The 17,546-nt window shown below is 41.4% G+C and overlaps 1 protein-coding gene across 1 annotated transcript in view; it reads right to left on the bottom strand.

Moving 5' to 3' along the window:
- Nucleotides 1–12,612: 12,612 nt before the first annotated feature.
- Nucleotides 12,613–17,546, bottom strand: part of UGGT1 (UDP-glucose glycoprotein glucosyltransferase 1) — a 42,082-nt gene continuing 37,148 nt past the window's right edge. Inside the window, exons 35-40 of the mRNA XM_010164647.1 lie at nt 16,747–16,929; nt 15,388–15,548; nt 14,791–14,905; nt 14,054–14,170; nt 13,559–13,718; nt 12,613–13,104 (exon numbers count right to left, since the gene is read on the bottom strand). Of these exons, the coding sequence (XP_010162949.1) occupies nt 13,079–13,104; nt 13,559–13,718; nt 14,054–14,170; nt 14,791–14,905; nt 15,388–15,548; nt 16,747–16,929 (762 nt within the window). The 3' untranslated portion in view covers nt 12,613–13,078. The remainder of the gene's footprint in view (nt 13,105–13,558; nt 13,719–14,053; nt 14,171–14,790; nt 14,906–15,387; nt 15,549–16,746; nt 16,930–17,546) is intronic.

The raw sequence follows: 17,546 nt of genomic DNA, 5'->3' as shown, positions 1-17,546 counted from the left end.
TGTTCTAGGCATATGACTCTTTGCCCCCTCCCACCAAATCTCAGGAAGCTGTAGATCCAAACAGAAGAGAGTTTGGGTCTGGGTTTCAATGTGATGGTCATGCTGAGATTACGTTACGAAGATGTAGCTCAGATTCAGCTCTGTATCATTCTCAAATATAAAGAAAGTAATAAAATAAAAGGAAATAAAAAGGAAGTTGGAAAAACATTTATTTTTAGGACCTGGCTTTTTGTGGCTGCTCTGCTCTAGGGTAGGAACTGTTTCTCACTCTTTAATTTTTGTGGAAAATTATGTCTCCTTTTAAGAGAAAAATAGGTGCTCATAATAACTACATTAATTAGCAGTCCTGGGTGCAATTTTTTTAGAAGATGCCCCTCCCCTTTCCCATCCCCAGGTGCCTGTAGATTCACAGCCACAATTCCAGACTTCAGCTGAATCCATCACATTGCTGTATTTGACGATGCACATAAGCAGCAATTCTGCAGTCCCTGCAGCCAGGTATTGTCTCCTGTTGCTCTTTTGGTTCTGCAGACTTCTGCATCCTCTGGGGTTGGACACTTCAGAGGGGTAAGTCCTTCACTCCCTCTACTGCTCACAGGGCTCTGTTTAGAGACCCTCCCTCCTAAACCCCAGGAAGGCAACTTCTCTAACACCACACCTGTCTTCCCCTTCCCTGGGTAGGGCTGGACAAAGGTGGGGAAGTGTGCAGATACTGGGCTTGTGAGAAGAGGTGAGGGAAGGTGTGCATGTTGCTCCTCTGGATGTGTAAAAAGAACATGCTGGAGAGCCAGAGCCTGGACATCTGCAGTGTCAGTAGATGGCATGGATTCTCTCTAGCTTTTGTGACTTCCATCTTCTGTATGTGTTCTCATCTCGGTCCTGGCTGCAGGGCAGTACTACTACTGCATGTAGACCTGCACTGGTTGAGCTCTCCCTGTTCAGGTTTGCCCAATGTAGCAAACCAGATATGATGAGTTACTTTGGTAGAGTTGTCCGTCTGAGCAATACCTTTTAATGTCAAAGGTGTTAGAAAATTTTTTCCTGCCTAGAAACGCCCTTTTCTCTGTCCTATCAGCTGTTTAAATAAGAGAAGCTGATGAGCCTTGCCTGTAGTAGGGCTGGTGTGTGGAGAAGGAGACTCCCACTCTGTCATTCCCCAGTGTAATGTGGGATAAGAAAGTAATAATAAAGAAAAAATATGCCTATTTTGAGGATTTTAAAATCAGTTAGTGATAGATAATTTTTGGTATCCCAGACTAAAGCAATTGCTTAATTTCTTCCTCAAATTCTGTGCAGTTTGCTGGCAGTAGATGCATTTCCAGGAGCATCTCGGTGTTCCATGTGCCCTGGTCAGTGTTTTGGGTAATATGTTGAGCAGCTACTGAGTTGTAAGAGCAGCTTTTCTCTTGTTCTCTCCTACCTAGGCATTAACCTTTACAGCCTGAAATAAATGAATGAATGAGCAAACAAGTTGGACAGCTTTTAGGTGGTTGCAAGGTTGTGTCCAAACAATGAGAGCTTTCTAATATTTAATTCCTTGACACTTTTATTCCTAAAATACCTGGGCTTTGCTGAAGAGCTTTAAAAATCAGCTTCCAGTTGTTAAAATATTCAGCTTATGCTTGACAGTGCTGACACTGTCTTCAGATCCCATTTCTGCTTTTAGAATGTAGTTCTTGCTTTGATCAGCAACACCAAGTGATCGGGTACATTTTTAATTGCACAGATACGAGCTGGCAATAGGTTTCTCATGCATCGGCTTTCTGACAGAGGGAGAGCAGGTAAGGCAGGAACACTAAGAGGAGGATTGCATCTTGTTCCCCAGTGGGTTTGTCCAAAAGAAGTAAGCAGAAAGGCACTTGGAAACTTAGATAAAATTATTTGCTTCAAAGTGTAGACAGAGCATAGCTTTAGCTCTTCTGTACCACTCAGATGGCATGTACTTTTATGACAGAGCTCAATTGCCGTGCACTTTTAGTTGCTTTACCAAAAAAAGGGGGGGAGGGGGCATTAACAATACACACTGTATGTCTGGTGCTCACAAACCCCTTCAAAAATAAAATTTCAGTTTTATCAGTGAACAGAATGACAGCCTTATAAATATATATATTTTATTTAGTCTTATATGAGTCTTTAGGTGTTAACGTTACCCAGGTAAAAGTGTTTCCCCAAGTGGGACGTGAGACAACAGCTTCTCTCAGAAGTATGATCTTCCTGTAAGAAGTACAGAGTTCTGCCCTTCTGTCTGAGTCCTTTCTGCCATAGTGGGAGATAGGAAGTTGATTCTCAAACTATGCAGGGGTTTCTATAAAGTTTTTTTGCCCACTCTCACCAAAGAGCTCATGAGAGTCATGGTCAGATAGAGGACAGTGGACCAAAGAAACATGGTTCAATGCAGTGTAAAGATTTCTGTGTTTCCAGCCCATTTCTCCTAGAACCAATCCATTTTTTTAAGAGGTGTCCTAATTCTAGTGTAGTACTAAAAGGGGATGATAGTCTTCCTTTGAATTAATAAATTGGATTTTGATTTGCTCTAGGAAGTTGATGGTAAGTGAAATAGAAGCAGTTCCATGGGATTTTATTAATAATAAAGAGTAAAAAACCTCCAACCAACCAACAAACTAGCCAAAACAAAAAAAAATCCAACCACAATAGATCCAGAAGTGGATCTGTTTGACAGCCTCTTTTCCCAGAAGCAGTTAGGCCTTTCCAAGGTAACTATATTTGAACTTAAGTGAAAGCATTAGAACTTAATAGCAGCAAGTCTAGCAAACGTATCAGTACTTCACAGAGGTGGTATTCATTGCACATCTTGACATGCACGCAGCACAGCCAGCGTGCAGCTGCAGGGCATGGGAATCTGTGCTGAGTTGAGTAGAGCTTGCCAAGCTCCAGTTTTCTGTCTTTGGACTTTGGCTGGCTTGCTTTATTTATTTATTTTTGTATAAATATATATACTTAACGGAATGCCACAAGAGACCACATGGGACAAATATTTCCCAATTTAAAAATTGCTGGAAATCGCTGGGAAGGGGTTGGCACGCACTTGTGGATCCTTTCAACAGTGCAAGTGCTCCATCTGCAGGGCACAGCATCTGCCGAGGAGATCATTGTGTCGGCGGCATGTTCAGAGTGCTTTCCTTCAATTATGTTAGTAAAATGACAGTGTAGCTAAAAAACTACTTCACAGCCTCACAGAGTCCACCAGTGTGATTCTGGGTAACCAGCATCCGACAGAAAATAGTCTCGTCTTCCATAAAGTCACCTCGCAAAGGGTAGGGGTTTGTTGGGGTTGTTTTTTTTTTAAAAAAACCAAGACGACAACCTTGGTGTGTTTGTTCTGTTGGCATTAGGGGAAAAATGAGTGTGGAGTTGCCGTGTGTAAAGGTGGACAACAGGAAGATGGTTTGCATTCACTGTCAGTGTGGTGAAGTTTGATCAGCTTCTCAGCAGTGGGACGGAGGAGTAAGAGACCCTCATTTAAAGTGATCTGGATAAATTTGGGAATGGGATTATGCAATAGTAGCTGTGGTTTGGTGACTCAGGTGGCAGCTCTCAAGCCAGCAGTCAGCTGTGTTGTTGGGACAAACAAAACCTTCAAGAGGGCAAAAGTCTCTTATGTGTAAGACTTACCAATAAGTAAGTCTCTTACTTATTTTTGAGGGGTTTTTTGAAAGACCTGAGTCGAATGACTTGTGAAAACAGAAAAATGTGTTTTTACAGAGATCTGGACAGATCAACAGCAGTGAGGAGTTTTCCCATATAAGCCTGCCAATGTCCCTCCATTCAGCATTAGAAACACATTCCTGGGGTAGGAGCAGAATTCAGTCAGCATGTCTGCTCTCTGGCCTCGTGGCTGCTAGTGTAGCAGCAGATAAGGCCTTATTTACCCAAGAGAGAGAAAGAGAAGCACAATCTTGAACACATCTTAAATACAGTTCAATTCAGGGACAAGAAGTAGAACATTAGGAAAAATGTCCTTAGCTTGTTTAGCTTTGTTCCTAGGCGAAGATGGCAAAACTGTTTAGTAAAAAGCAGGATACTTACTAAGTATGTGTGTGCTGGGTGTAGAAAGAATCAGAATTATGTGCTCTTGTTTATTGATAGTACTGGGATATCTTCATCAGTCTGGTGCAATACATGTTAAGCAGATGATATTTGAAGGTGTTTTTTCTAAAGGGGTAACTCAATAACTGGTATTTAGGAGGAGTCTGAAGAGATGACTGGGGAAATCACTGACCCAATGACATTGGTTTTCGATAGATGGTGGGAGATAAGGAGCTGTTCCAGAAAAGTGCAGCAAAGTGTTACTTGTCCAGACATCTGTCTGAAACAAAACAGTGGGGAAGCTCCTGGGGCATCAGGGGGGCCTTGAGAGCTGAAATTACTCTTGAGAGAGTTTTATGGGACATAATTCTTGTCAAACAAGTGTGACTTTGAGGAACTGTAGGTTTGGGCTTAATAGCAACAGTGAGAGCGTACATAAATGCTTCACAAAAGCCTACCTTGTTGCTCCAAAATGATGTTACTATACAGCATACCCTTAGAGCATATGTTAAAAGGATTAAGAACCAGTTAGAAAAGTTTTAGTAGTCATAGTTAGTGGGAATCCTTATCAAATAGGCATTTGAGATTCTTTTCCTCTGCAGTGACCTGTGGTATTCAGTGCTTTTTGTAAAGGTCTGGAAGCAATTGTGGGGACAGCTGTTGAGCAGCAGTGAATCATACACAGCAACGCAGATTTCTTGGGGCCTCTTTCTGGAGGGGAACAACAAAAGCATTTCATTAAGGCACATTTGAGATTACACATCTAGGAATAAGAAACACAGGGACTTCCAACAAATAGGGGATTGTATTCTTGAGTCAAAAAAGGGTTTTAGTGATTGTAGTGGAGAAGCAGTTCAAAAGAAATTCTCAGTGGGATGGGTAGAAGGCCTCCTGCAGTGCTCGATGGTATAAAAGGCAAATACTCAGTAGTGTACATGTATACTCAGAGTGTGGATGCACAGAAATACACATGCACAAAAAGGTTTTTTCTTTATGCAAGGTTGATTAAATTGATCCTGGAGTACTGGAATAATGTATACAGTTTTGGTTCCAAGATTTCCTCTTCTTTATTTCAAAATAAATAAGCAAGCAAGCAAATCATAAAATATCAAGAAAACAGTTTAAAGGCTGAAGGAAATACTTTGAGCTCTGGAAGTCCTTACTGTGTATGTGCTGTAGTAAATAAACATCTACAGGTAGAGAAAAGGTTGGAGATTAAAAGTCGAAGATCTGAGACCTGTTCTTTTCAGCAGAGACAGGAATGTATAGTAAGTATGAGTGGCAGAAACTTTCCCCAGAAAAGAAGAATTTATTTTTTTTTAAGCATTGCTTTAGTGTTGGGAATTAATTTTCAGCAAACAAAGCAGTTGGTTTTCTGTTCTGTGGTATCTTTTAGGTGGAAGCCAGGAGGGTGTGTTGTACACAAGGTGACTGTGCGTAGTAGAGGGGGAATGGTGAGCAGTACAAAAGCCTCTGATGCGCAGCGGGTGAGAGCAGTGCGCTCTGGCACTGGTAATGTAGCGTGTGACATGCAGCACTCCCCCCACCCCCTTTAGCTAAGTTGCCAGCTGCCCTCTCTGAAAGGTGGGTGCCTGTCTTAGTCCTTCCCTTCCCACCTCTATGAGTTGGAAAAGGTCAGTGATGAGGATTTTGGCTTTCTGAGTGGGACTGTCAGTGGGTGCTAGGGTGCTTCCCACACACCTGCAGGCTCAGCAGCTCCTCCACAGGTCGATAGCCCCTGTCGCTGTGCTGTGATCAGGCAGTCCTGCATCTCCAGCCGTGTTTGTGCTCAGGTGTAGTAACAACATTAGCTAAAGAAGCAGAAGGCTTGATTGCTCATTGTGTGTTTCCTGAGCTACCTAGGAGCAGAAGAGGACCCTGCTGTGCCATAATCAAGTATATTTCAGAGTTCTTTATGCCAGATCTTCACTCAGGAGAAACACCGTTCTCATTCCTCATCAAGACCCAAGCTGGCTAATAAGGAACAAATTCAATGCATTCCAAGCACAAGGCAATCTGTCTTAGCAATGATCTTAATAAAGTCTAGTCAGCAACAAACCCTGGTAGTCAGAAGTGATTTTCCTTGATTTTCCTTGAGTTTCCTGATTAGGGAATACTGTTCAATTAGCTGGATTCCAACGAGCAGCTGGCATACATGCTGCAGAGAGAAAGGGAGAGTGGGGGAGAGGTCTTTAATTATCTTCAAGTCAGCAAAGATCAGTGTGTTGAATCAAAACAGATGGAGAGTATAATCCACCAGCAATACTTGTAACTGGGTAAATATAGTTAATATGGCAAAGAGGAGGAAGGCAAAGCAACTGGAGAGGAATTTCCTTGCAGGTAGGCTTTGAATGTTGGCACATTTACACTGGCAATGCTAGCCAAGGGGGAAGTGTGAAGTGTCCATACAGCATCAGAAGGAACCGTTCTGTGGTCACTTGCAAGGCTGCTCTGGGGAAGCGGCAGGGTTTGGGAAAGTCAGTTCCTTGAGGAACCTTGCGCTCTGTGTTCCGCTGACAGTGGCTGTGTTACACAGATGGCTTGGGAGTCTCTTGGTTCCAGAGGGCACAGGTTTAATTCCATTCCTAGGGACTACTTCAGGCGTTTCTGCAGTGACTGCAAATCAGGCTGGACTTGTTGGACAAAGTAATTGAAGACATTTTCTGGACAGCTACAAGCTGGTGAGATGTGTGACTGAGGTATCATACAGCTGCTGGATGGAGTTACGATACTGGTGGGAACTCAGTGTTCTTTCTGGTTCCCAGTTGTGAGGTTTGCAGTTCGGCTCCCAGTGTCTCCGCTCAGCGCAAAGTGGTAGGACTGACCTGAGAAGCTTGTCAAAGTCCAGCAAAAATTTTCACCCAGAAGTCCCTGTGATTGCCTTTACTGACATACGGGGTGTTCTGTTGTGATGCAGACTGCAGGTGTGTGCTAGGGAGAGGATTAAATCCTGTGGCCTTTTTAATGGTTGTTAGAATGACATGGAGCTGTGTGCAGGCAAGGAGTCATTGGTGATAGGATAGGAAAACCTGCTGCAGCCTGTGTGCTGTGTCTTTCTAAATCGCAGGGATGTCTGTGTGTGCACAGGCACTGCCGTGTGTGTCTTGGATGGGGACCCAGCCAAAACCAGTAATCTAGAGAGGATCTCATCAGGCTTGGAGAAGGGTGCGTGAAAGACAGGCATGGGGTATCTCTGCCACTACTCTGATCCCTGATGACAAGGATGCCCTAACTATTGTAATTAGTCTAAATTTGAAGTGCATTTTAGTGACTGGATTTTAATCTTGTTATGTTGGTGTGATTATTTGATCAGTAGATGGAAAGAGGCAGCAAGAACAGCATCTGAAAAAAGTGGCTTGTTTACCTGGAGACACAGCACTGCTTACCATCATATGGCTGTATATCTGTTCTCCAGTTAGAGCCTACATGGTACAAGACAAACGAGAAGTTAATTGAGTGCCTGTGATGTGTGTAGAGGATTCTCCTCTCTTTCATCTCTCCTGTGTAGATAGGAGCTGGATTTGAGCTGCTGTGCTGAATACACCAGCAGTGGCACTAAAGAGCTTTGGGTAAAGTGCCGCTGTAATTTTGTGGCCAACTCTTCGGTACAGGCACCATGCTTCCTTACTGAAGGATAGCTCTTGATAACAAAAATCAAACGCTACTCATGGAGGTGAGGTGAGCTTTGCTGTACTGTACTACAGGGAGTTTAGCTAGTGGAGCTGTGGTCGCAGGTTCGTACAGTTCTCTGATACACCAGAGGCAAAGGGCTGCCCCTGGTGTGTATTTCTGGTTCTGCAGGTACCCTTGCACCTCCTAGTGCTCTCTGGTAACCTTGGACCTCTGCTTTTCAGCTGCCTGCTTTCCTTTAAATAGGACTGTGAGAGAAAACGAGCATCCTGCAGTGCTTGCCTCCTCCTAATTGAAACAAGCTAGAAGCAAACTAAATTTTCCACAATTGCAATTATTCTGTCCCCTGTTGTAATTTCCCTGTATCAGACCCCCACTCCTATTGTTCCCCCCCGCCACGATCTTCTGAATTCCAGTAACTGTACATAGGATGTAGAAGAAATTGAGGTGCAACTTCTTTGCAGTGAAAGACATCCCAGGCTTAAGAAAGGCTGAGTGGCAGAACTTGTTCTCCTGCTGTAAGAGCACATCCACAGGTGGTATCCAGCAGGTGGTGGTGCCCATTGCTGTGGGGCTGCATTGTGGACATGCTGGTGTCTGCCTGTAGCATAGACTTCAGCTGCAGGCTCAGCACAGGGTGGGCTGGGCAGTCCCCAGGTGAGCCCCACTGTGATGACCGAGTCTCCCCAGGCCATGAATTCAGAGCAGGGGAGCAAGTCTTGCACTGGAAAAGCTGGCTCTGCTACTTGATGGGAGCTAGGCGTGGGTGCTGGGGATTACTTTTAAGGTTGCTATTGAGAAAGTGAATGGGCAGGTTCGATGCTGGTGAGTGATGCCTTGGGCATGTGTCAAGAAGTGCAGAGACAAGCCAGAACTTGGTGGGCTTCTACAGCAGCTGCCCTTGGCATGGTACAGCACTGAAGGAGACATCCCACACCATGTGGTGTGAGAGTCCCAGCTGGGGGCATTTGCTTCCTGACACATTTACACTGAGCTGAAGTTACAGGCACGTATGGGGGTGGAGGGGATGAGACAGTTTCTCTATCTGTTGTAAACTGTTGTATTTAGGCTAATACAATTTTTAAAAATTGGGGTTTGTAGAAAAAGATTCAAAACTGCTTTTCCTATTTCCTCTCCCAGCCATCAGAGTTTTTCTGATTTAAGCTAGGTTTTTTGGGGGTGGAGGAAAATCAGTCTTGGACGGAAAAGCATCTATTGCATACAGTCACATGCTTAACTATGTCCTTCAAAAATGAAAAAGGGGGGTGGTGCAAAACCCCTTACTGGTTGAGGAGGCAAGAGGCATATGGCATGTATTCTTTCTGGCTGCTTCCTTTTCCTCTTTTAGTTGTCTCCTAAGATTTGTTCTCATTTTCCAAACCTGAGCAAGTTCAAACAGCCAACTGTAGGAAACCAAATACGTATTTCTATGGCATTCACCTGAGCATTCTGTGTAAAACTGTGTATTTCAAATGAAACCATTCATTTCATTTGAATAATCAAGATGCTGTGGTTGAGAGGCTTTTCTCAGAGTCCCATAAGAGTTTGGAATTCATTCCCAACTCTTAAGGAGACCCAGACACAGCTTTGTAGTTGCAGGCATTATTTGAGAAACATTAACTTTTCTGAGTACTTATTGTGAACATATCAGTGTAAAATTTAATTAAATTATGAAAACTGACATAGAAGCACTTTTAAAAAAAAATTATTAGTAGGTAGAGTTGGGGGAGGGGGGAGGTTCCTGTTGTTTCTCTAACAGAGGTATCCTGGTTTAGGGGTCACTTTAATACCATGATAAAAAAGATTGTTTTGAAGAAAGAACTCTTTACTTTTCCATTCTAGAAGCTTGAATACAAGAATAAGTGAAAAATGTACTCTAAGTAAACTCCATTCAAACATTAGTTATCAGATCCCCAGTAACTGACATAGGACACATGGGTAAAGAACAGGAGAGGCTTTATTGTGTTAGATCTTATTGCTGTCACTGTACTGGGAAACTCACTGTAATCTCAGTTCAGGTAACATTCAGTAAAGAATAACTCTCAGTATCTTGGGTCAGTGGGTATCAGTGCCACACTGAGTTATGGTATATTCTTGAACAGATAGATATAGATATATATATGTTTTGGTTCCTAAGATTGTGACTGGGTATTTACTGCTTTGTACATGTCCCACCCCTTGCATTTCCTTTACATCCCATCCCCAATAGCTAAATGAAAAAGAAATCTTAGAAACATATTTCTCTGCTATTTGTTTTCAAGTAAGGCAGTGACCTCTTCCTTTTAAAATAAAGTACTGGGTATTTTTCAGTGTGAACTTTTCACCAAGAGGACAAGCTGCGTACAGCCAGAGATTGGGAACAGTGTCATCACAGCCACAGAAGTGGCCTTTCTAGTCCAAGGGATCCAAAATTATGTTTGACCTCTCTAATCCCCATGTTCTGTTTTTTTCTTACTGGTTTACAGGAACAGGCCATCAGTGGCATGATCAGAAGCAGCTCTGTTTCAGTAATCATCTTACTCTGAGATTCTTTCTAGATGGAGCTGTCAAAGATTTTTCTTTTAAGGTCCAGTTGAGCACTATGAACAAGTACATGCACAGATCCAAAATAAGTGACACGTCCTCTACGATTGTTATTCTTGTGTGAAAATAAATGGTGGTGGCTTCCCAGGAGAAACTGGAGTAGTTCACATTCAGCATAATCAGTACCATGTGCATTTTATATGGTATTTGAGAACAGGTACGGGACTTCTAAGAGTACTGCAAAATGTACAAAAATCTCGCCATACCTGTTCCTGGTGTCTTTCTATACCAATTGTGAGTTAGATTTTTATTTTTTTTTTTCTTAATAAGAGCTGAACAGAAGAGTATGGCCTCTGTTAACCAGAGGGAACAAAAATATTCTCCATGGTTTGGTGGATCTTATAATAAAAAAAAAAAGTATGCAGTGTGTGTGTTCAGGTGCATACATTAAGTGTTAGAATGGAGGAGCATAATTTAAAAAAAAAATTATGTAACTGACATTTAATTTAAAAGTATTTTCTCTTTATTCAACTCCAAACAAGGCCTAGAAAATATTGTGCTGAATTTAAGAGGTTACTTTATTCTCCATCTTCTGGCTTCTAATAATATTCGGGGGAAAAAAAATGAAGCCAGATATGGTTCTAGATAGGAGAGGGTCTTGTTTCACAGAAAATTTGCACCTTTCTAGTTCTGAGGGCTTGGGCAGACTCTTTCTCCCCCCTCCACATTGTCCATCCTAAGTGATCGTCCACTACTGCCCCATCCATCCCTGGATGAAGCTGAGCTGTACAGCTGCTGCCCATGTGATCCTGTGCCATTCCCTGTGCTCCAAAGAGGCATAAGTGATTAGTAGCTGAACACAGAAGGGGTAATCTTACATGTGCTGTATTATCTGTTTAAAATAGGCTAATTAATACAGCATGCAATTATTTTCATTTGTTGGCAGGCATGTTATTTTTTTTTTACACTAGGAAAAAAAAATTCTTCTAGTGATTTAAGTCTGCTTATCCTTAACTGGAACAGTTTTGATGGGAAACGTAAGCCACTTATAATTTACAGAGCATCAGGGAGACTATCTGAATTTAAGAATACCTAAGCTGGTAACTCTTTCTCATGGTTTGATATCCAGCCTCCCACGTTTGCATAGCTCTCCCTCTGGAGAGGGGCAATATAAACTGTCCTTTCTAGAATTACTCACTTTTGATACCCACCAGAAGTGGAGGTGTAGTATCACTGGGTAGTTTACTGACCTTGTCAACAGCGTGTGTTTAAAGAACCCCAGCTATTTCTTTTAAAGTGTCTTTTTTTAAGAGTTTGGGCCCTTGAGCTGGCTCGAGAAGAGCTGCTTTTCTGTTCTGTTGCCCTTTTGAACAGTTTAAATACTACAACTGCTGCTTTTAGGGTTCCTCCAAAACATTTAAAGAATGTATAATACAGTAATTCTAGAAGAATATCTCAAGTCAGGATTATCTTTAGTGTGAAGATTTTAACAGCACAGAACATTTACCTGTATAAAAACACAGGAGGCAGAAGTTATCCCAGTTTAGATTTCTAAAGAAGCAGTGCATAGGGAACTATATTTTACTACTAGAAATACTACTTTAGTTCTTATATTTTAACTCTTCAACTTCTAAGTGTTCTAGGAAGCAGACAATAATCTGACAGAAATAGGGAAACAGGGTTTGAGGATTTTTTTTAATTAGTATGTTCATAACATACAACTGTGGCAGAATCATCTTTAAAAATTAAGACATGAATATGAATGATAGAACTAGCCCCGGGTAACCGATCGTTGCAGGAACGTGTTTTCTTGTCTGTGCACAGAATGAAAACAAATGCGGGTAAAATATTCAGGAACACCAAAATCAAATTAGGACTGTAATGTGTGCAAGCAAAAAGGGTGATCAAAGGACTGAGTGTGAACTGAATCGTGAGACCTAAGAACTCCAAAGTTTTTATTGATGTGACAACATCTCTGTTTAATAAAAATAAAGTTAATGAAATTTACATGATGGTAAACTTCTAAGCTTCCACAGATTTTTAATAAACAAAAAACATTCATGAAACAGTGAACCACAGCAATAGTAAGGCCCTGCCACTTTTGCAGACTGATTTAAACTTTGAGCAGGAAGGAAGGAGGACATTTTGATTCAAATCAGAAGGGCTAGGATAAACTGAGCTGTCAAATTCAATGTTCTGCTCACGTTGTAAGCCTAGGCATTTGTATTGATGGGCATTTAAACAGACTGTGGTAACTTTACATTAAGCCAAACCTTCAAAAGTTGGGCAATAAATGAAAACAGGAAATATAAAAAAAATCTAATTAATGCTGGATTTGTTACAAAATCAAGGGCATAGTGAAAAAATCTGAGAAGCATTTCCAACTGTTTGAAAACCTGCAGATAAAACAGTATCCCAAATTGAAGGCGTTATTCTGAGCCTTTTAATGTTACCTGGAAAAATTATCTCCATCAGTTGAAGTTAGGACTTTGTTCTAGCCAGTGGCTCAATGGGTCTGCGATTTCCAGGCTCTCACATTAGATCTGAGGCTAACAGGATCTTCATCAGTGGTGGAGGTAGCAACAGCTGAAGGAACAGGCTGTGGCTTTTCCAGTGGATTTTGAAGTTTTGTTTCTGAAATGCTAAATTCCATCATGGGCTCTTTCATCTCCACCACAGGTGCAAACAACCAGTAATGCTAATTCCAGCAATCCAGCTCCTATTTCATACGCAGAAATTAACCCAAAGGCAAGTAATAAAAATGCATACATCATCCCATTCAATTATTCAGCAGTTTTGCAGACATACTGGAAAAAAAACTAGCTTTCAATATAAAAATTGTCTATGAAACAGTCTAGCTTGAATTTTTCTCCATGGATCATAACTCCACATGTGCTGCTGGATCTGTAGAAGAGGAGAGAAAAATGAGTACTCCATTTCCAGCTGCCTCATTTGGCAGATTGATTTGAAAATTAATATCTAGACCCCAAAGACTTGTTCTTTGCAAGGTTACCAATGACTGAAGAACAATTCGAACCCATTATGTATAGTGGCACTTTAATTAAGGGTTAAGATAAGGCCAAGCTCCTAAAATTGCAGGAATAGTGAGGGTCTTTAACAGAACTGGAACAAGTCTGCAGTATCGCTCTCTGTTCTCTAAGTTTCAGAATGGGGTTAAGTTGCATCAGCCTCGCTCAGCAAGGCCTTTCTGTCCCATTCAAATATATAGATTATTTACCAGATGCTCCATGCACCCTCTGCACAGGGCAAGCTTACAGTGAATGAATATGCAACTAAACCCCAGTCCAAGTAGGTAGGAAGAACATGACAGAAGTAAGGAAACAGTCAGAAAGATTACCATGTGTGTGTTGGCCTGGCATCTCAGTTGGTGTTACCATTTCTTTTTCTTTCTGGAAAAGACTATGGAGCAGTTTGATTTCTTGATCATAGTCCTGCCATTCTGGAACTATACGCATCGCTGCTTGCAACTTGGGCTCTTTGGTCATTGGGTTATTACACTGCAAACAAAACATACCAACTGTTCAGACATTTAATGCATAAAAAAAGGTTTGTTTACTGAATAGAGGTCTGCTTCCCCCTGGTGGAATTGATCTGCTGTTGGTGACCACCCCATGCTTGTATTTTAGCCAGAGAGCAGCATACAGTCTGTTTCCAAATTCTTAATAATGCCATTGCTCCTGGTATGAGAAATATAGAAGCTAAAGGAAAACACTGAAGTGCTGACATTTAAGTAACAATACAGGATGAGGTGCCTAGATCTGAGGTAGGGAAGTGCCTCTCGAACTGGTCGCTGTATTTTATTGTAAGAATGAGGGAGCCATACTGCACTTACCAGATCAATGGTTTTTGCTCTCTTCTTTGAGGCATCATCACACCATGTTTCACACCACAGCCACTCCTGTGGGAGTGATTTAATTGGCACCTGGTGGATCATGTTGTTAGGCAAATCCTGTTGTGAGGAGTAAGAATTAGTAGCAGTTGCCACAGGGTGGGAGGAACAACCCCCAACTAGATAATATTGAGGAGTTTAACTTTTGTAAAGAGTATTTTTTTCCAGTGCAAATAAGAAGTGATGAATCAACATTTCATTCCTTTCCAAAAAAAGTCCTTTGTAAAAAAAACTTGCATACTAAAACCATTGATCTTATTTTGTTGAAAATTAGTTATTTAGCAAACACGTTTAAAGCAGTAATATTAATACAGCATCAAACCTGTTCCTGGACCAGTTTGGAAGAGTATTCTGAACTGACTAAAACTATTGTGTTATTTTTTCTATCTGCCACAGTACAACCCTTATTTCCATGTTATTCAGTCAGTGCACAGTAAAGCACTCAGAGCTGGATAGCTCAAGAAACAAGTACCCAGTTGTGTTAAGTATTTGTCTTGGAGTATACGGGAAATGTCTTAAGACATTTAAGGGGAAGGTGTTGTTTGCCTGCCTCATTTGAAAGCAGGGCATAATGGGACTGCTACCAACATGTGACTGTGACTGAAGCTTGGCCAGGAAAGGAAAGGTCCCAACCTGCCATCATACCCCAGTAAAACAAACCAAACACAATAAAAACACACCTGATCAAGGTTGGACAGACTGTTAGGATCCTGACTAAGACCCTGATATTGTCCTCTGAGTCGATCTCCAGCTGCTATCTTCCTGAACTTCTTCAGATCCACAACATACAGAGCACTACATGGAGATGACACAATTAGTAATGACACTTGACTGATGAGTAACTTAACTGCAGCCCCAGAGTAGACCCCGAGATATAATATGCTAAAACAATCTCTTGATGGTAGTACATCAAATTACCTAACACAAGGCAGGGAAGCTGTTCTAACAAGGTCATGGCACGTACAAAAAATAATTTCAACAAGTCTATCTTAGCTTTGCTGTCATGCAGTCCCTTCTTCCAACATTTGTTATTAACAAATGAAGATGTCTGGTTAGTTAACACTTCAGTTCTTCATCTGTAAAAGTTGTAGCATACTGAAAGTAACTTCAGTGTCCCTAGTGCTTCAAATGGACCATAGGCAATGGAACCTTAAAGAGGCAACAGTAACAAAAAGTGGTTCACTGCAGCGTTGTATACCTCAGCTAGTTCTCTGCTAATTCTAAGTAGTAGCAAAAACTCTCCCCCTCTATTTTGGAAAAAATGAATTCTTCAGTACCTGATATGGTATTTTCTTCCAGCTAAATGACTTGCCCAGTATCCAGACTTCCAGAACCTGTAGCCATCCATTTCTCTTCGACTGTCACAGAACGGAGTATATCCATAAGGAGCACCATCTAGATTGAAATCTCTTAATTCCTTTAGATCTGTGCGCACAATCTGAAGAGAAAGGACATTTTATTTTTATTTGTAGAAGCCTGCCATGGTTATTTTGAAATGCTGGTCAGGATTTAATTCAAACTGAGCAAACAGTTAAAGGAAGAATTACCTGTTACACTCTGCAGCCTTTATTATGTATATGTAGTACAAAAACACAGCACAAAAGGTGTTGTCTCCCCTGCCCTTAGAGCTGGAGCAACTAAAACAGAACTTAAAATAATCTGATAGGGGTTGGTTTGACAGCTGAAGTGCCAAGTTGTTGCTTAATAAACAGCAAGAATTCTCATTATACATGAACTCTCCTGTCATCCTTTGGTATCCTTTCCTCTTGAAAGTCTGCAAACCCCTCAGGGATGCAGGCTTTTTAGTGTCTTTTTAACACAGATGATGTGGCAGTAATACTACTCTAAAAGTACGACTCTGGTGGGGAAAAAAAATGCATTTATGAACAGAGCAAAAACTGTCTAAAATGAGAACAGCATAGCTGGAAGCTTATCCTAGGTGATACTTGAGCGTAAGTTGTATGGTTTTAACTGACATGGAATCATACTGTACATATGCCAAAACACCTAAGGCATTTTATACTTGGGTGTTGATAATCGTACTTCTCAGATTCATATATGGTTTTGAAGGAGTATTTTTGGCAGTTCTCACTGCCCATGTATCCTGTACTTTCAATCCATTCAGGTAGTAAGCACAGACAAAGCCTTATAGACATCATTTGCTTTGCAGAAGGACATGGCTTCATGCACAAGGGATTTGCCTTCTTGCTCCTCTGAAAGCCTCAGATCTGGCCAAGTTAAAAGCAGGGGGGTGGGAGGGGAAGGTGTTTGGCGACTTAGGAAAATACTGTATGTGGTAAGTGATCTGCAGGCTGGGAGAACAGACAAAATGGAAAAATGGAAGGGTGAAACAAGAATCTATTTGGCAAAATAGCTGGAATCACAGTGAGTGAATGAGGACCCAAACAAAAGTAAAAGACAGGCCAACAAAACCAATCTTTGTGGGAACAGGCAGAAAAAACAGCACTCAGTGAAGCATGCTACAGTTACAGAATCAGCCTTCAGTCATGCCTGCAAAGGGCTCAAACTTGCAGCCTTTCCAATAATACAGAAATTGTATTCAAGAACATACTATTCTTAGAGAAAAGAAAAACAGAGAAAGAAAAAAGATAAAGTAGTTTCAACCTCTGTGTTACCTGATCAGCATCCACAAATAGGATTTTATCAACAGCTAATGGGAAGAGCACATCTAGAAAGAGGATCTTGTAACCCCAGATGATACGCTGTTTCTCTGTTTGCTGATGAAGCCAGCGTGGCCATTTATACTGGACAAGCTCATACTGGAAATTGTACTTCTCTGCCATGTATGGGATGAACTCCTGCAGAGGGAGGGAGAAAAAAAGTAGCTTATCTCAGTTCTTGGTTCCTCTGCAGGAAAAAGGAAAGTGCATTACCAGAGGTTGAGTTCAGTCCTGTAATAAAGCATAGAACATTAGAAAATGAAATATGCAAAGAACAACTACAGTTTCATTGTTACTTCAAACAAAGGCATAACCCCAAACTGAACAATCAGTACAAATTGTAAAGCCTACTATCATAAGACAACTAAATATTTTGGCATTTTTCCCCACACAATTACTTACGAGCCATTTTATAGTGATCCACAGATCAGTTTAAAAGAATGCATTACTCAAATCATAAAATTTTGCAGATGGGAGAATTACTCTTTAAAGCTGTAGAAAGCAGTGTAAATGAGAATAATAAAATGAGAGAAAAGAAATGGGAGAAATTTTTTTACTGGAACAACTTGGTCTACTGTCAAATCAGCTGACTTTCTCACCTGTGAGGTTTCCTCTGATGTTGGGAGAGTACAGGTGTAGCCAAGGGGTGCTGGTACAACACAGCCATTAAGAAGGGAGGGGGGGGAGCATATTGTGGCACCACCCCAAGAGGAGGCTGACAACAGCAGAGTCACAGCACAGCCCATGGCTGCAGC

The sequence above is a fragment of the Antrostomus carolinensis genome, unplaced genomic scaffold, assembly GCF_000700745.2.
Source record: "Antrostomus carolinensis isolate BGI_N321 unplaced genomic scaffold, ASM70074v2 scaffold29933, whole genome shotgun sequence".
NCBI lineage: Eukaryota > Metazoa > Chordata > Aves > Caprimulgiformes > Caprimulgidae > Antrostomus > Antrostomus carolinensis.
Note: the sequence above shows the minus strand (reverse complement) of the source record. Positions and strands in the feature narration are given on the sequence as shown.